The sequence below is a fragment of the Melanerpes formicivorus genome, unplaced genomic scaffold (assembly GCF_026170545.1).
Source record: "Melanerpes formicivorus ecotype bairdi unplaced genomic scaffold, bMelFor1.0.p_v2 SCAF_49, whole genome shotgun sequence".
Lineage (NCBI taxonomy): Eukaryota > Metazoa > Chordata > Aves > Piciformes > Picidae > Melanerpes > Melanerpes formicivorus.
Window position 1 is genome coordinate 2,635,617 of NW_027142401.1, and position 19,993 is coordinate 2,655,609.

The 19,993-nt window shown below is 43.6% G+C and overlaps 1 protein-coding gene across 2 annotated transcripts in view; it reads left to right on the top strand.

Moving 5' to 3' along the window:
* The window catches only part of NUBPL (NUBP iron-sulfur cluster assembly factor, mitochondrial), a 133,591-nt gene extending 124,833 nt beyond the window's left edge, over nt 1–8,758 (top strand). For both annotated transcript variants that reach the window (XR_010989976.1, XM_068160339.1), the window contains one exon: nt 8,483–8,758. Coding sequence is in view for 1 of the 2 variants with exons in the window: in XM_068160339.1 (XP_068016440.1) it covers nt 8,483–8,485 (3 nt within the window). In the remaining variant the exon portion in view is untranslated. The remainder of the gene's footprint in view (nt 1–8,482) is intronic.
* Nucleotides 8,759–19,993: the final 11,235 nt, after the last annotated feature.

Sequence of the window (19,993 nt, forward strand, 5' to 3'; positions counted from 1 at the left end):
GCTGTCTACAACTACCTGAAAGGTGGTTGTAGCCAGGAAGAGGTTGGTCTCTTCTCCCAGGCAACCAGCACCAGAACAAGAGGACACAGTCTCAAGCTGCAGCAGGGGAAGTTTAGGCTCGAGGTGAGGAGGAAGTTCTTCACTGAGAGAGTCATTAGTCATTGGAATGTGCTGCCCAGGGAGGTGGTGGAGTCACCATCCGTGGAGGTGTTCAAAAGGAGACTGGACGTGGCACTTGGTGCCATGGTCTAGTCATGAGGTCTGTGATGACAGGTTGGACTCGATGATCCTCGAGGTCTCTTCCAACCTTGGTGATACTGTGATCTTTAAGATTTCTTCCTATATATATATATATATATATATAAACATGCCAGTAACATTGCACTGACCCATATCTTTGCTTACCTTCTTGAGGGGCTTTTTCACTGTGAAGCTTTCAGGAGCTTTTGTTCCCTTTGGTATTTCTACTTTGCTTCTCACTTTCTGAGCAGTACCCACTGTTGGTGCTGTGCTCCAGTCAGGCAGAATGAGCTCCTTCCTGGGGGCGGGGGGGGTGGGTCTCAGCAACATTTTGAGGCTTGAACTGCAGCAGGGTAGTGAAGTGTACTTGATATTTTAAAACTAAGCAGAGTGCATAGTCCTTGAACAGTCTGGTGTGTCATGGGTGATTTGACATTGTTCTCTTAGCAGTTTGTTAATCTAATATTTCACTGCATTTTACATTTGTGAATTAGGATTTCTGCATCCCCAACAGGCTAGGGAAGCCCCAGAAACAGGCTTACTGTTCCATATGGTTGGAAACTTTGGGACAGGCTTTTTTCCTTTAAAAAATGCTTATTCATTGAAACCAAGTTGGGCAGGAGAGAGCAGTTTTGAAATTGTTTTTTCCACTTGCTTTTAGCTGGAGATTGTTTTGTACCTCTGATTTTAGTTGGTACTAACAATGATATTAGCAGGATACTTAAAGGTTAGAAAGCTGGGGAGGGATTTTTTTAGGGTGTCAGGTAATGATGGGGCTAGGGGGAATGGAAAAAAAAAGCAGAAGTGGGTAGATTCAGATTGGATGTTAGAAAGAAGTTCTTCTCCATGAGAGTGGTGAGACACTGGAAGAGGTTGCCCAGGGAGGTGGTAGAAGCCCCATCCCTGGAGGTTTTTAAGGCCTGACTGAATCTGGCTCTGAGCAACCTGATCCTAGTGTGAGGTGTCCCTGCTCCTGGCAGGGGGGTTGGAACTAGATGATCCTTGAGGTCCCTTCCAACCCTAACAATTCTATGATTCTGTGTTTTGATTTACTGGATTTTTAGTGCTGTTTTGTGAGAAATTCCCCCCTTTTTTTTTTAATCCACTCTTGAGTGAAACAGTTTTTTGCAGAACATCAGAAGTTCAAGCAAGAGACATTTTGAAATCTGACCAGCATGGTGTGTTACACATCCTCCTCTTTCCAGCTGGCTGTGCTGCACACCTTCTGCTGTGGTCAGTGTAGTGACCTGTTAGGAATCATTAGAAAGGTTGTGTAAGTATCAGCCTGGAGAAAAAAGTGTGGCAGCAGTGAGCAACTTCTGCAGAGGACAGGCAGAAAGGACGCTTGGCTAATGGAAGAGAATGTGGGAGCCTTGATTGCTGCACTCCTGGGCTTGGAAAACCTAAGGGGAGAGTTTCAGTAACTTATTATTTGCACTGCAGAGTCCTCTGCAGAAAGGAGGAGGAGATAAAGAGAGTCCCTAGGAAAGGAAAGCAGAAGAGGGGAAAGAAAAAATAAAGAAGGAAAATGATTGATCAAGTTTTCACAACAACAACAAGAAAAAAGTAGCAAAAGTAAGAGTAAGGAAAGGCGAACAAATTCTGAGCTCCTTCAGCTTCACTTGCTCAGAAGTCATAGGGACTGACTCTGAAGGATTATCTGAAGGATAATGCTGCCTTAAACATGTTGACAGAAAGGACAGGATGGCTGTGGTTGAGAGGCTACAGAAACTGAAATTATAGAGAAAAGTGGGGAAAAGGAGAAAATCATAGTATCATAGTATCAGTCAGGGTTGGAAGGGACCACAAGGATCAGCTAGTTCCAACCCCCCTGCCATGGGCAGGGACACCCCACACTAGAGCAGCCTGGCCAGAGCCTCATCCAGCCTGGGCTTAAACACCTCCAGGGATGGGGCCTCAACCACCTCCCTGGACAGCCCATTCCAGGGCTTCACAACAAATTCAATTCCCTTCTTAGTAATTTGTGGGAATGAGTCGTGGTTCTGGGTATGTGGTGAGAGAGTAGTAAGCACCCTGACTTTTGTTACATTTCAGTGTCTTGACAAGCATGATATTGCCCTAAAATGTGGGAACAGGAAGATGCTATGCCGTGAAAATCCATCAGTTTTAATTTATCAGGCTACCATGGATGTCACAGGGCAGGAGTATCGTGCAATTACTCTTTAATTATATGATTAGTTAATAGGGTTTCCTATTAAACACCATGTAACTACGTGGAGATTACCATGTAATTACCTTTAGTAGATCCAAAACTAATTAGCATATAACCTGTATTCTTGCCTTGTGGCTCAGAAAGCTATAATCTTGTAATGATATGGTGCTCACTGTGTTGTTAGCCTGCCACTGCATATAATTTCCATGTAGTTAAATGCACAGGAGTTTTCATACAAGCAGTGTTTGTGCCCTGGTACCGGTGTCCTATAAACTTCTGCCCCCGTTGGCTTTGACAATGGCTTAAGCTGAATACATTTTCACACTGCCTTTGTGAAATGCTTTCTTCATACCTCTTGCTTGCTGCTGTGCTCTAAACTCAGCTGGATGTGAGCTGTAGAAACCATCACAAGATAGGTGACTCGATTAGCTTCATTTACATGCTTTCATGGCACTAAATCTGGTGCACAATGTATGTGCCGGTGTTGCTGCTGATGGCTGTTCGCCTGTGGGCAGCAGTGAGTTCTGGGTAGTAAATGCTGCAGGTGATGCACCTGTTCAAGAATCATCCTAGAATTACCTGTACTTTAAAGACAAGCATCCCTGTCCAGGTTTCAATGGAGGTTAATTCTTTCTATGTGTTGATTCTCTTTTAAAATTCAGCTGGACTGTTGGTGAGCAAAGCTGGCTTGCTTGATCAGGAACAGTGTGGCCAGCAGGAGCAGGGAGGTCATTCTGCCCCTGTACACTGCACTGGTTAGGCCACACCTCGAGTACTGTGTCCAGTTCTGGGCCCCTCAGTTTAGGAAGGAGGTTGACTTGCTGGAATGAGTCCAGAGAAGGGCAAAAAGTTGGTGAGGGGCTTGGAAGACAATGCCTATGAGGAGAGGCTGAGGGAGCTGGGGCTGCTTAGCCTGGAGAAGAGGAGACTCAGGGGTGACTTTATCACTCTCTACAACTACCTGAAGGGAGGTTGTAGACAGGCAGAAGTTGGTCTCTTCTCCCAGGCAGCCAGTACCAGAACAAGAGGACACAGTCTCAGGCTGCACCAGGGAAGGTTCAGGCTGGGAGTCAGGAGGAAGTTTTACACAGAGAGAGTGATTGCCCATTGAAATGGGCTGCCCAGGGAGGTGGTGGAGTCACCATCACTGGAAGTGTTCAGGAGGATACTTGATAGGGTGCTTGGTTGCATGGTTTAGTTGGTTGGGTGGTATTGGATGATAGGTTGGACGCAATGATCATGAAGGTCTCTTCCAACCTGGTCTGGTCTGGTCTGGTCTGGTCTATTCTATTCTATTCTATTCTATTCTATTCTATTCTATTCTATTCTACTCTATTCTGGAGCAAGCTGGCTTACTTGATAAAGGGGGCCTACGTTGCATCTTTTAGTGGCTGAATAAGCAGATTTTAAAGTATTGACTCCATGTTTTTGCACATAAGAGCAAATCAACTGTGTTAATACTGCACTGTATTCTTTGCTATTACTTTGCTAATGAAGGGCTCTATCATACCTCTCATCTGGGATAGGACAGGAAAAATAACTACTGTAAATATAGATGGGTTGATTTTTCTGGTTTCCTTTTTCCTTCATTTTACCTATTCCCTTTGGCAGTGTTTTTCCCTGCCAGAACAGAAGTACAAATCATTTTTCCTTTTCCAAGAGCTGAGCAAATGTACATAGCAGTACTTGGTCTGTGTAGGATACAAAATTTTGTGTCCTGTGGGCTATAAATCTATGTCACTTTGTATGGGAATGGTGCGAGCTACAACTGTTCCTCCTTCAGCTTTGAGACTTACCCAGCAATTTGCTGTTAGAATGAATAGTGTTTTTCAGGGGTTGCCTCTTAGCTACAATGACAATTTCTGCAATGATAATTTTTACTGTGCCTGGTATGTGATTTCAGAAGCTAATGCCAGTTATTAGGATGTCAGTATGTACCTTCTCGGGGGGAGGGTTGCAGTGGCTTTCTACCCAATCAATCTTCTCGACTGGTGCCTATAAAGACAACAGCAACATTTTTCACTGGATCACTTAAAATACTGAGAAAGGGATTAAAATATTCAAAACAGTCATGTCCTTGCTATTTTTAATGTGTTATTTTCAAGCAGAGGTTTTGATGTAACCACAATAAAGCAATGCCCCAGATGCCAGAAGTTAGCTGTACCCACCAGCAGGACTTCCCTGACTCTCACCATAATGCAGCATGAAATCGTTCTTAGGCACGACACAAACAAACTTCTCAAACTCCCATCATGGAGCAGCTTCAAATGTTACAGGATTTTTTCAGGATCTCACTGGGAATCCCTAGACCCCTGCAGGGGGGAGAAAGGGATTGCCACGGCCAACAGGATCTCACCTAGGGGACACTGGGGATTTTCTTGCCTGAAATGCAGGCAAGAGTAGGCACACTGGGAGCAGGCTGCAGCATCAGTGATTGTCTGACCCACAAGAGTCTTCACAGACATCCCTAGAGCCATGCAGGCTGATGTTGGGCTGCTGCTCGTGGGTGGCCCTCTGCCTGCCATGGTGGGCACAGCCACGTGCAGTCCAGGCCTGCAGGGAAGTGGTACAGAGCTGTAATGTCTGTGCACGGGAAACTGGCCTGACTTTGAGGTGTGTGGGCCTTAGGTCCATCAGTCTCTTGTTAGACCCACACAGGCTCCTAGGTGATAGTATCTAAGTTGTGATTAATTACAAACATGGTAATTTGCTGCCTGCACCTGGGCCTGGCGTCCCCCTGTGCTGCTGTGTATTCTGCCTCTCTTTACCTCCCTGCCTAGCCCCTCTCCACCTAAACTCTCTCACCTGGGTCATGTCTTACCTTCCTGAAATCCAGTTACCCAACATCTACCCTCCTCCAATGCTCAGCACCATGTGGGTTACAGTTTTTCATGAACCTAGAGTAACCTCAAACAAGTAAATCCAGTCTGAATTGCTCCCCTGCTTTGCTCAAGGGGTCTGCTAAACCCAAGGCCAAGAGGACCTTGAAGTCTCTGGCACTTTTAGGGAGGTGGGTAAGCTGTTGGCAAGATGATGTGGCTGTGGTTTGGGTCTGTTTCATTCTTCTGTTGCCCAAATGGCTTGTACCCTGTTGGAATTCTGTCACCTTTGGGTACTATAATTGCACTTCACGTTCCCAAGTTCAGGCTGCCTGGGAAAACATTCAGCAGGAGCAGGCCCCAGGCAAGGACCTGCAGATAGCTGCAGATCTCACTCACCAGTATCGATGTCCTTTGCTTTGACAGTGACATTCTGCTGGGTTTGAGTGTGTAAAGTTTTTCACACCTAGTTCTGCACCCGTCTTCTAACAGTTTCATCTAGACTGTCTTTCCCAAGCCTGTTTGTGCTATGGAATGGCATGTGAGACAGTGTCAAAAACCTTAATAAGTCAAGATGTATGTCATGCACTTCTTCTTTTCTGCCATATCTGCTGCTTTGTCAGAGAAGGAAATTACAACAGTCTGACACAACTTGTTCTTGGCAAATCCATTATTGGCTTTTACTCATTTCTCCCTCTTTCTCTTTCTTTCAAGTTCTTTGAAGTAGTTCATTTATTTACTTCAATATTTTTCCTGACAAGGTTGGGTTTTTTTTCCCCTCCTGAGACATCTCTCAGATTTAATTTTTGTTTTGCTATAAATTACATCAGTTAGCTTAATAAGATACATTTTGTCTCCCTATTAACCATTTCTGGTGTGGCTCTCTACACTCTCTAAGCTACAAAACGCTGCTGCTGCTACAATATTTACACAGGCTGGTGTGAAATTTCCTAGCCCCTCCATTCACCTCTTTTAAATGAGCTTACATTATTGCTTGGAAAAAAATCTTTTTGTGGACCTCATCCTTTACTATCCATGAGCCCTGAGAGTTCTCATGCTCCCAATGCTATTTCACCTACTTCTTGAGGTATCTCATGATGAAATCAGCCTGGCCAGGTGAACTGAAAACATCCACCTACTCTGTGATGGGTTTTTTTCCCCCCTCTCTTCTAGACAGAAGTATTAGCCCACATGGTTTTGGTACTACTAGTGTTAGCAAACTGACTACAGCTAAACAAATGCAATGCTTTGACCTCTACTGACGGCTTTCTCCCTCTGTCAGCAGCTAAACAGCTCTTTTTCCCCCACTTAGAATTCTTTTTACTAATAACCTATTTATAGACATATACTCTTGTTGCCATGGCTGTTTCTTCCTTGTTTTGTCTCATTCAGTCCTTTCCTGATTTTACCCCTGCCTTGCATTCTTCTGTGGCCAAGCTTACACTTTTTGGTGTGTTTCCTTCTTGTTGTTGAGGGCAATGAAGAACTTTTGACACAGACAGGTGAGGACATACTTGTGCTTAAGTGTTTTGAGTACTTAAACTCTTGAGATGCATAAACATATAACCACATAGGAATACAGATGTGCAAATGGACACAGGTTTGGCAGAACTGGAGTTGGGAGAAAATCTTACTGGGCTACACATGATTTTTACAGTGAAGTGGTTGATTTCTGCAGCAGTTTATGACCAGCTCTGCTGCATGTTCCTACTTGAGATTGATGATGTGATATATGATTTCACAGTAGTTCTAGGAAGTGAGATGAGGCAGCAACACTGGAGAACACAAAATTCTCTCGCCTTACAGGAAAGCTGCAGGATCAACTTGGAGGCCTCTTTTATCTTTCAGCTTGTTTGTATAAGCCTTCATTTTTCTATGTCATTTTTCTCTATCGCACATTTCCACTTTTCTCTCCTCATATATCTTTAAGTGTCACAAAACTCTGCAAATCCACATGAAAGCTGGGAAAGCCCAGCCTGTAAATGGCAAGTATAGCAAATGGCAGGGAGTTAGCAGGTGCCTTTGGCTGCAGTGCCTGTTAGTGGGCTGAGAATGAGCCAGTACCTGAGAGATTATGGTGGAACTGGTGTCACTGGTGGAACTGGCATTCCTACTACCAGAAGGCTGTCAGCTGTATTAGTGATAAGGGCTACTGTGAGGTTCCCCTTGCCATTTTATGTGAAACCAGGGGCACTGATTCTGGGATGCCTATGCAAATCTTCCAGTAAGCAAATGACGAGAGGAGCTTCAGCGATTCAGTCCTGACCTTGCTGCTTCTGGTTATTTGAAACCTTTAAAGGTGACAAACCTGTGGACTCGATCATCATTGCAAAGAGGATCAGAGGTCCTTTATCTGTGAAAATACTTATGCTCTGGCATCTACTTTGAAATAAATTAGCTTAATGATGCTGTTTTCATCTAGGGTACCTGACTGAAGTCTGGTGTCTGGGAAGCCAAATACAGCATTCTCCATCATTGTCTCCTCTCTGGTGATGTACTAAATTTAACTTCAGGCACATGTTATAACTCAAATGACAGTGACAGTAAGAACAGGTGGAATTCACTTTTCAGCAGCATATGAAACTGTTTCAGGCATTCAAAGTTTGAATTCCTAAACTTCCTGTGCTCACAAAAGCTGTGGTACTTTTTCCTGTTCTGAATAGAGATGGTAAGAACATCCTGAAAGAGTGATAGGACTTGCATTTAAGACCTGGGATAAAAAGCAACTGTGAGGTGACCTATTGACTGGTGATATGCTGGTGATGAAGGTGGAGGATTCTCCTGGGTTTTGGTTCTCCTTCCCTACCTAAAAGCAGAGCCATTTAACAGTTTCACTCTTGGGTTTGTGTGATGAGAAACACTGAGTGCAGAACCTGTACTTTCATCTTTGATTAATTCTGTGTCTGGATCTCAGAATTTCATATGGGACCAGATACCTTGGCTTACTCTCTGCAGGGGTGTTGTGGTCTGGATGACATTGCAGTGGTGGGTTTTGATTATTCTTTATGAGTTGTCCCAAGGGGAAAGCTGTTTAAAACATGTTTTAATTTCGTTTGGAATTAGTCATTCATCTATGCTATCCTTTTTCTTTTGAAAAATGTGGATTTTAAGACTTACATTTTTTTTGTCCATTTCTGAATCTCAGCTGTGAGCAAAATATGGTTATCTATCAGCAGCTGTGCATGAAGAATTTTGCTGAGGAGGCAATCTACTGTTTTTCAAACAATTTTCTCTTTTCTTTCTTGTGCAGTGACTCGACGGCCACGAAATCACCCTGAGCCCTACGGTCTGTCTAAACTCTGTGGTTGTTTTGCCACACTTGGAATAAACAAGCATAGATTGTTTAGAAGCTTCTGTTATGTATGTTGTTAAATAATTTTCTCCAATAAGTCCCTTGAAATATTTACCCTGCAGATGTTAAAAATGTAGATGTCAAAACCATGTTCTGCTTGTGCTCCTCCCTCCAACCCTGTTATGGAAGTAGTACGGAATTTAAGTGAATATAAATCTCAGCTTTGATAAACCTTTCCACTGTAAATCTCTTCCTTCTGAAATTACTATAGAAATAACTTGAGGGGAGGGGGGGTGGAGGGGAGGAGGGAGGAAAGGAGTTTTAAAGAGAAAAGGCTACATCAATTTCAAGTATAGAAGATGGTACTTGTCAAACCAAAACCGACACAAGGCTGTTGGGAAATATGCTCTGACCAGTCCACATTAGTGGATAATATAAGACTTCTGCATCAGAAAATGCACTGTTTGTGTGCTAGTTGTGTTTTGTATGTATGAGACATCAGAATTTACCACAATCTGCTATCATACAAATAATTCCTGGAAATGTTATTACATTTTTGCAGCTTTGACAAAGTGCTTGAAGATGTAGAAACTTAACATAATGTACTTTGCTAATCCATGAGGGGATGAACATCTGCCTTAGCGGCCTTTGTCGCAGACCTGTCACAGCCTGGCTCTCCCAAAGTCATTACAGTGTCTCAAACAGATCCCAAGACAATTGTTTCCTTCACTTGATCAAAATAAATGTAAGTTTTCATTTGACTTGCTAGTTATATGAAGCTGGTTAATCATTTCTATCTCTAGGTTTTGATAACTCTTCCAGGGGTCCTGTCCTTAGGCTAAGCTCACTATCATGAGGGCCAACTTAGTTCCTCAATACATTTTAATTAATTTCTGAGTCTTTGCTGTTTCTGTAATGTGCATTTGATAGAAGCTAAGATAGTGCCCTACTGACTATATTAGAGCTTTGATTTGAAGAGACTTGGACTGTTTCCACTTGTGACTCTGCTACGTCAAGTAGCAAGGCAGGACAAATGTGCCTTGAATCGATGCTATCCCTTCCATAACAAAGCTAAGAAAACTGGCCAGAGTTGTATTTATGTTGTCCCAAATATCAATAAATATAAACCACATTTAGATGAGCACAGGCAAAGTGGAAGGGACCCTGGCAAAATAATAGATTAAAGGAGTTTTTTGTTGTTTTGTTTTGTTGCTGTTGTTGAAGGTACAATGTGATTTTGGGACCCAGAATTTACAAGTGCAGAGTTTAGTATAAAATTCTAGAAAGGGATCAAATGTACAAATGAATTTCAAGCAGCAAACTTTGCTTGAGTATAATGATGGATAACAGAGCATTATATATAAAAGCAAATCTTTATATGTGTGCATTTGGGCCACAGTCTTTACAGCTTGGAAGAAAATCATGTCCTTTTTTCTTTATTTCTCAAGAAGCTGGGTGTTTGAGCTAATCTTCTAAACATTATGTGGTGCCAGGGGAGAAGGAGAGACAAGGAGCTATTTCCTTGGCATTTTAAAGCCGTAGTTTAGCAATGAACTCTTCATTTATCTGCACCAGACCAATGCTTCATCAGGTCCAGACAGCAGGAGTTCCGCTGCTCATGCAGAGCTTGGGTAACTAACTCCATCAGCGAGTGAGGACTGTGGGCCAGGGCAGGTACAGAATCAAACCACGCAAAGCCCCTTCAGGATCGGGACATGAATATGATCTATGGTGATTACTTTTCTAATATCATCTATGTCTAGACAGATGAGTATGTTCTTGTTAGCTGATGAGTTGTGCTAATGGCTTTGGTGGGAATGTGTCTTCAGACAGCCATTTGCTTCCTCTGAGAACTGCATTTGTGATGTTCCACAAAGACTGTACACAATTCAATAGATGCTGAAAAGCTTCTGAATGTTTTTTTTGTAGTCTCAATGTTTTATTTTAAATAGCATGTCATTTGCAAGACTCCTAAAGACAGATAGCTTCCCCTGCTAGCTTGCAGTCACTCTGCAATTATATGGAATAGACGCTGAAATGATGATGGCGGCGTCTCACTGCTACATTTTGCTGCTGCTATGATCTAATGTATTTCAGCAACAAGCAATTCCCCCTGCATTTTGTATTCATCAGATGCCGACATGAGCACACTGTCACTTCTCTCAGCTGTACACATCTCTTTTTTTTTTTTTCAAGCTTGAAAAATGGTTTTTAATCTAGAAAAAAGTGCCACTGTATTGCTGTAACTGTGAAGGTGGAAGTTACCCGACGTGAAGGTAGAATGATACCTTGCCATTTAAAACCTAGCCCTGAGTATTAAGATGCATGTATTGGCCTTCCCAGAGCAAACTGTGCTGGGCCCAATTTGGCATGCTGCGTGCTTAGTCTGTGCTGTTCTCTGTAAGCATCTGCTTTTGTCAGAACCACCCAGCTGAGGTGCACACTGTTTTTTCTAGCTGTGGTTATAGTTTAGTTTATTGATGATCATTTAAAGACACCTGTTGAGGTTCTTTCTGTCCTCAGTCGGAATGAAAAAGGAAAGGAGAAAAAAAATGTAACGATTTATACACCAGATTTAGCTCACAGATAGCATCACACCAGTGCTACTGAAAAACTCTCTGTGAGGTTCCAGCCTTGCCTAAATATGCTGCCTCTCTCTGGGAGGCAGGTGCCAGCTTGTTTAGCAATGATATTACTTATCCTTAGAAGGTTCACAACGTATTCTACATCTTCTTGTTTATCACTGTGATATAAACTAAGTCAGGTTGGCTTTTAGCATGGAACGAATCATGGAGTTCTAGAAAACAAAGGAAAGATGTCTTGTGGTTTTCATCCCCATGGCTGTAAATCAAGAAATCAGAGAAATATTGGAAGGGCCTCCTGCTAAAATGGTGAGTAGAGAGAATTTTCTTGAGGTGATTGGATGCTAATACATGGGGAAGAACCTGAAACAAACATGAACATTTTTCTCTCTGTCTCTGGTTTACAAACACTGATAGCTTCAGATTGCAAAGAAAGTTCTTTTCACACTTCCTGCTGGTTGAAGATTTCATTTCTTGTACATCTCTAAAAATACACAGAAAGATGAAAAAAACCCAAAAAAAACCCTGCATGCAGCAATTTGCCACCACGTGGGGACTTCCTCTGCATATGCTCAGTGTTTTAGAACTGCCTCAGCAATGGGAAACTGTGCATGCAGCATTTATTACTGGCGTGCGCTAACTCTTCAGCCACCAGACAAAACTCACAACTAGGATTTTTTCCCCTCTTCTACTTTGTACCAAGGCTACACCTTTGTGCACTGTACACAGCTGAAAAATCTTCAAGATCAAAGGCTCATGCCCGAGCACAATCTTGTTCTTGGCAAGTCGTGCCAGGCCCTTTTCTCTGCGAGTGCTTTGATGCAGCAGCAGTCAGGAAAAGTAACACACCAGGAGAAGAAGGAGGCAATGAAATGTGTTCTCATGTCCCTAGGCTGCTATATTAAAGCCAATACAGGTGAATTCCCTGGTCTGGGTAGGTAGCACACCCATTGATTCACCCAGACGTGCTCCTGGCCATCAGCACATGAAAATGGTCTGCCCAATGTTACGCAATATCCCCAACCTAGTGCGCTTGCAAGAACTATGAAAGCAGTAAGCTTCCCTTGTACGGTGCTGCTCTGGAGTGGCTGTTCTCAGTGACTGATGCTTGCCTTTGACTCTCTTAAAGAACCCTCATCTTACTGTGTTCTAGAAGCTCCCACAGCACAGGGGTGAGAGGGGCATCACAGATGAGGCAACTCAGAAGAACCTTGAGTTGTTGGGGTTTTTAACTTTATTGTGAATTACTGTCAGAGGTGATTTTGCCAGGTTTGCCTAGACTCACAACTGTCCTGCTCTAGATGCATGTTCTTATTCTTTCCTTTCTATCTCATTTCTTTAGGTTGTCTGCTGTGATTACTTAAAGTATCTGCTCCTAATTAGCTGCCTAAAAGCAGATGCCATAAGGTACTTATGAACAGATTTAACTTTTGGGCGTTGCATAATCCATAAACCAGTGTGTGACTGGAGGTGTTTCTCCAGCACTTGCTTTCATTTTAGTACCACCTTCCATTTTTATCAGTAAAAATCTCTTTGATAACTACTTTGCCAGATCAGCAGAAAAAGCCCTTTCTGAGCCATAGATCAAGTTAGTGGGTGTGGGAAATGCCAAGCTTCCTCTTTTGCTTTCATTACATTAATAAGACTTTTCCGTTGTCATGTCAACAGTAATAAGGGTTGGTAACAGATGAATAGAGGATGGGTTAAATTCCACGTGTGACATTAATGTACTTTTAATGTAAATGTTCTGATACAGATGTTGATTGCAGTGATTGCACTTAAACTCCATCCCTGCTTTCCAGCCTCAATTATTGGCTCACGTTGCTTGTGTTGGGAGGCTGGAATTCACTATCGTAATCTGCAGTGGATCTAAGCACCCCGCAACTATTTTCTCAACTGAAATTTTTCTCCACTCTGTGCCAGTTTTTCAGACATTGACCCAGTAGCAGGTTTTAGTACCTGCATCAACATTTAGGAAGCAAACACAAAACCCAAAGCAAACGAAATGCCATCACTTGTTGCTATTAGAAGATCTAAACCAGAAAGCCGCCACACACACTGAGAGCTTACACATCTAAGTGCTGGGTTCTACACACTGGCCACAACAACCCCATGCAGTGCTACAGGCTGGGGTCAGAGTGGCTGGAGAGTGGCTAGGCAGAAAAGGACCTAGGAGTTCTGGTTGATAGTAGTCTGAACATGAGCCTGCAGTGTGGCCAAGAGGGCCAATGGCATCCTGGCCTGCATCAGGAACAGTGTGGCCAGCAGGAGCAGAAAGGTCATTGTGCCCCTGTACTCAGCACTGGTTAGGCCACACCTTGAGTACTGTGTCCAGTTCTGGGCCCCTTAGTTTAGGGAAAATGTTGAGTTGCTGGAAGGTGTCCAGAGAAGGGCAACAAAGTTGGTGAGGGGTTTGGAACACAAGACCTCTGAGGAGAGGCTGAGGGAGCTGGGGTTGCTTAGCCTGGAGAAGTGGAGGCTCAGAGGAGACCTTATTACTGTCTACAACTACCTGAAGGGAGGTTATAGCCAGGTGGGGGTTGGTCTCTTCTCCCAGGCAACCAGCACCAGAACAAGAGAACACAGTCTCAGGCTGCACCAGAGGAGGTTTAGGCTGAATGTTAGGAAGAAGTTCTTCATAGAGAGAGTGATTTGCCATTGGGATGTGCTGCCCAGGAAGGTGGTGGAGTCACCGTCATTGGAGGTGTTTAGGAGGAGACTGGATGGGGCACTTGGTGCCATGGTTTAGTTGATTAGATAGTGTTGGATGACAGGTTGGACTCAATGATCTTGAAGGTCTCTTCCAACCTGGTCTATTCTATTCTATTCTATTCTATTCTATTCTACTCTATTCTATTCTATTCTATTCTATTCTATTCTATTCTATTCCATTCCATTCCATTCCATTCCACTCCATTCCACTCCATTCCATTCCATTCTATTTTTTAAAGAGCTATCTGCATTGTGTAATTGGTAAAGTGCTATGTTTGCAGTGTTACCCAGTGTTAGGTCATTGGAAAAGGTTGGCAATCCTTCAAAAGATCATGTTAGCCTGGATGGGTATGTGCTTCTGAATGGAAACCATGCTAATTAATTGATTCAAGCCAATCACAACAGTCAAATTCAAACTCTGGGAGGCTGTTCTGAATAAAGATGTCTAACACCCACTCAATATGGATAATCCTTAAAAGTCTTCTTTCTGCGCCATGAAAATTCAGGGAAGTTATCTCTGCTGCCTTTCATGGAAGCAGGCTGAAACATGTTGTCTTGTCCACAGTGAAGCCAGCATCAAAACTGGCAGAACTCTGTGTTCATTGCAAGAATATAATTGTCACCAGTGTAATATCTGAGAAAGCTGAACAGAGAAACACTGTGTTCTCCATTGTTCTACATAGTAAAAAGTAATAAAACAAAATTATTGGCTTAGATTAGCAAGGAAACAAATAAAAGATATTTTAAAACCTTATACCTCAGGAGGAACTGTCACAAATACATGTGGACTAAAGATTAGAAAGTATAAACACTGTATAAAGCATTTTTGCAAGAATCCAGCAGAGCGCCACAAAGATGATGAAGGGAGTGGAATATCTCCCTTATGATGAAAGGTTGAGGGAGCTGGGACTGTTTAGCTTGGAGGTGAGGAGACTGAGGGGTGACCTCATGTTTATAAACATGTGAGGGGCAAGTGTCAGGAGGATGGAGCCAGGCTCTGCTCAGTGATGCCCAATGATAAGACAAGCAGCAATGGGTGCAAGCTGGACCATAGGAAGTTCCACGTGAACATAAGGAAAAAACTTTCACTGTGAGGGTGACAATGCACTGGAACAGGCTGCCCAGAGAGGTTATGGAGTCTCCTTCTCTGGAGACATTCAAAACCCACCTGGATGTGTTCATGTGACCTACTCTGCAATGTAGTAACCAATGTACTCTGCATTGGTTAGGCTGCACCTTGAGTACTGTGTCCAGTTCTGGGCCCCTCAGTTTAAGAAGGACACTTGAACGTGTTCAGAGAAGGGCAACAAGGCTGGGGAGAGGCCTTGAGCACAAGGCCTATGAGGGAGCTGGGATTGTTTAGCCTGGACAAGAGGAGGCTCAGGGGAGACGTCATTGCTCTCTACAACTACCTGAAAGGTGGTTGTAGCCAGGAAGGGGTTGGTCTCTTCTCCCAGGCAACCAGCACCAGAACAAGAGGACACAGTCTCAAGCTGCGCCAGGGGAGGTTTAGACTCGAGGTGAGGAGAAAGTTCTTCACTGAGAGAGTCATTTGTCATTGGAATGTGCTGCCCAGGGAGGTGGTGGAGTCACCGTCCCTGGAGGTGTTCAAGAGGGGATTGGACGTGGCACTTGGTGCCGTGGTCTAGTCATGAGGTCTGTGGTGGCAGGTTGGACTCGGTGATCTTTGAGGTCTCTTCCAACCTTGGTGATACTGTGATACTCTAGGTGATCCTGCTCTTGCAGGGGTTTGGACTGGATGATCTTTTGATGTCCCTTCCATGCCCTACCATTCTGTGATTCTGTAAAGCTCTGTACATTTTCTCAATATGTATTCTCATTATTGCTTTACCAGTATCAATCAGGCATGACTTGTAAATAGGAGATTATTTAAGAAATGAAAACAAGACTGTTTTCCTACAAGCAATGATTGTCCAGATTGCACTGAATAGGTAAGACTTTCCTGGCGTTTATTTTTAAACATCATCCTGCTTATGCAAATATTCATATTCTGGTTTAAACTCTTTATATTTAGAATCAGAATCACAGAATCAGCCAGGTTGGAAAAGACCTTTAAGATCATCAAGTCCAACCTATCACCCAACACCATCTAATCAACTAAACCATGGCACTAAGTGCCTCGTACAGTCTCTTGTTAAACACTTCCAGGGATGGGGACTCCACCACCTCCCTGGGCAGCACATTCCAATGGCCAATCTCTCTTTCTGTGAAGAATTTCCTCCTAACATGCAGCCTAAACTGCAAAATTGTTTTAGAATCATAGAATTGTTGGGGTTGGAGGGGACCTCAAGGATCATCCAGTTCCAAACCCCTGCCATGGGCAGGGACATCTCACACTAGATCAGGTTGCCCAGAGCCACATCCAGCCTGGCCTGAAAAACTCACAGGGATGGGACTTCTATGACCTCCCTGGGCAAACCATTCCAGTGTCTCACCATCCTCATGGGGAAGAATTTCTTCCTACCATCCAATCTGAAGCTACTAATTTCTATTTTTGTGCCATTCTTTCTAGTCCTATCATTACCTGAAACCCTAAAAGTCCCCCATCTGCCCCCTTTTCCCCTCAAAACCCAGAGCACCTGGGCTCTGTTGGAGTCTCCTCCCACCCCAGGTGTGGCCACTTGGCCCTCCCCACCCACTCCCCTTTTTAATCCCCACCAGGAAAGGCAGAAGCCCTAAGATGAGCCCATCTGGGCTAGAGGATCCTCCTCTCGTTGCTGGTGAGTGCCCATGGTGCCCACGGGGTGACGGTGGTGGTGACAACAAAGGCCGGGGGGCCTGGTGGCCCCCCGGCTGTTAGGACCAGAATTGATGACTCCTTCAATATCATCCACGGGTGCTGGCTGAGCCTCCTTACTGGGGCTTAGCTCCTCTGGGTGGTATCTTGGCTCGTGGGGGTCTTGCCCCTGGCTCTGGGATGGGTGCAAAATTAGAATAGAATTAACCAGGTTGGAAAAGACCTTTGAGGTCATCAAGTCCAGCCTATCACCCAACACCATCTAATCAACCAAACCTTGGCACTAAGTGCCTCATCCATCATTTAAAATAGTAGTGAACGTGTATTGGATAAAAGAATAGTGTACAGCAATGTAGTAGTCACAGAGCCAACAGAGGCTTTTCTTAATCTTCTTCAAACCCATCCCCTGGATAAAAGCTTGCCTTTCAGTTAAGGGCAAAGACAGGGAAGGTAAAACCAAAATGCTAATCTGGATTGCCTCTCAGAGCAATGCTTTACATGCTCATTTTTCCCATTGTGCTTCTAGCAGGCAAGGGAAAGAACAATGTGAAATATTGCAGCCTTTGACTGCTAAATATGTGTACATGGTCTGTGTCCAGCTGTGTTTCAGTTATGACAGGGACACAACAATCTTGGTGCCAAAGCATTGAATGCAAATATCAGAGCAAGGTTGTGTTAACTTGATTGATCTGAACTGATGAGCTTGCATTACTGGTACAAGCTCCTTTGCCTCATTTGCATTAGATACAATGAAAAGAGCAAAAAGAGATTATAGGAAACATCCTTCCCTGTAAGGGAATGTGCATTTCACCCTACAGAGAGTAGGGCTGCTGAGAATAATGCCCTTCTAGAGAATTTTGGCCATTTACTGAGAAGCATTCAGAGTTAACTAACAGAAGTGATGAGCAGTGCAGGTGATGTGCAAATAATGTTAACCTCCTTAAACAATTGGTTCAGCCCCTCTATCAGTCCTGGAATGTGTTAACTGCACAAGCTGTAACAGAAACAAGAGAAACTTTTTTTTTCCTAGTGGTGTGCACAGCTGCCAAACTTATTATCACATCACAGACATTCCCCAGGAGTTGTGTATATCCTGCATGCTTGTGCTTTCTTATCGCCGAACATTACAGACTACATTGCACTACATGCTGCTCCCCTTTCGTGGAGGCTCATTTAGTGTGTGCTTTGGCTTGTGCAAGGATGAGGCTAGCAGTCTTCTGGTTGGTGCTTGATTCACTCCTACTTTTCATAGCTTCTCAGTACAGTCAGCTGTATTTGTTCTTGGTGAGTGTATTAATTGTACTTAATTACTGTTTAGCTGGGAGAAATACAGGATCCTATGACCACACACTTTTGATCTCTGCTTTCAGCCAAACATTATCAGAAAAGGTTCAGTGTTATTATCCCATTTCTTCTGAGTAGAATAGAATTAACCAGGTTGGAAAAGACCTTTCAGATCATCAAGTCCAACCTATAACTCAACACCATCTTCTCAACTAAACCATGGCACCAAGTGCCTCATCCAGTCTCCTCTTAAACACCTCCTGACTCCACCACCTCCCTGGGCAGCCCATTCCAATGGCCAATCACTCTTTCTGTGAAGAACTTCTTCCTAACATCCAGCCTGTCCCATCCAATCTGAGCTCTATATTCTCAAATTTTCTCTCTACAATTGCCTGAAAGGAGGTTGTAGTGAGGCTGCTGCTGGTGTCTTCTCCCAGGTAACTAGTGACAGGATGAGGGGAAATGGGCTTCAGTTGTGCCAGGGGAGGTCTATATTGGTCATTAGGAAAAAATTTCTTTACGAAGAGTGGTGAGATGTTGCAACAGGGTGCCCAGGAAGGTGGTGGAGTCACCATCCCTGCAGGTGTTCAAGAAGCTGTAGGTGTGGTGCTTCAGGACATGGTTTAGTGGTCATGGTAGATGGGTTCTGGTTGGACTCAGTGATATTAGAGGTATTTTCCAGCCTTAGTCACTCTGATTCATGATGGTATTTTCTTTGTGCGCTGGGGCTTTGGCCACTCTGCTTTCCCAGTCATTGTTCTCTCTCTTTCAGCTGTACCTTCAGTCCTTTCCTTGTTTTCTTGATACACTCTGGGTAATTCAACTTAGTTTATTAGACACACAGCTGCAACCTGTGACAATACTGAAATATGAACATATACACTATATTAATTCTGCATATATCCAAACTGCTTGGTTTTATCCTCCCAACACTGGTTGTTCCTCTGCTATATTGATGAGGGATGATGAGCTGGGCCAACAAGGGTAAAACATCACTGGAAATGTTACTGAGACTTTGTCCTGAGCTTTTCCTTTTTCCATTGGATTTCAGTACTGCACCACAGTTACATTGCCACCAAGTGGAATACTTTGCACCAAAGCTGAAGGAGAGATATCCCAAGGCGGAATCCAAGTTTCTCCTTCCTGTGCATGTGAGTTGTTTTATGCATTGCTGTTTCTCTGAGAGAGCAGCCAGGGGATAAAATGAACAGCATCTTCCTTCATTGCTGCAAAGAGCATGTGTTTCAGCAAGAGAGGTCCATCTCTCAGCATGTGTTGCCTAGAGCCTTCGTCTTCTTGGTGCACTTTGTCTTGCTTTCTGTTCTTACAATCTATCAGGCTTTTTCTTGGAACTAGTGCCTCAAGACCTTTCACTTCTGGATACTGCTTCTGCCCTCCCCCATACTATGTCAAACTCTGCCAGTTCCTGTTTTAAGAATGCAATGTTCCTGGGAGCTGACAAAACCATAATTTGCAGTGGCATTTCACTGATGTGCCCAGCTTCCCAAGGGTCAGGCTAACAGCCTGCAACAATGTGGCCTGAGAAAAAAGCCAATAAGTTGCATTTTAAAATCAGGAATGTACAAAGAGCAAGTCAAGCTCTTCTGCCTTGCTTCTGCTCCCTTACTAAATCTTTGAGATCCCATCTGTTGGCATTTTCTCTGGGACATCTTGTTTCTTAGTGTAATCTTCCCTACTATTTTCTTTGGCAGCATTCACCAGAAATTTCTTTGGCCATTAAGGCAGCTTGAGGTGGACAAGATCTCCTCTGTTTTATTCACACTCCATGTTCTTGGAAGAAATCTGTGGATGTCTCTTTTTGTAAGGGAGAATGTGTGCAGCAAACAGTAGGTAGCTGTAGGCCTGCTTCAGTCATGTATGTGTTTTGCCTGGAGGTCAGATAATTAGCTCAATAAAGCCTGAGAAGTTGAGTTCAATATGATTTGAATGCCTAAATCCATTAGGTTTCCTTTAAAAACCCAACCTTCATTTGTGATATACTTTAACCTTTCAGGCTAATTAATCACCTGGACAAGGCCCTTCAAAAGACATTGATCTGTAAACCAGACATTGTGTCCATAAGCCTGGGATTAGGGCCATGGCATAGTGAGCCTTTTAATGCCTCCCATTTCC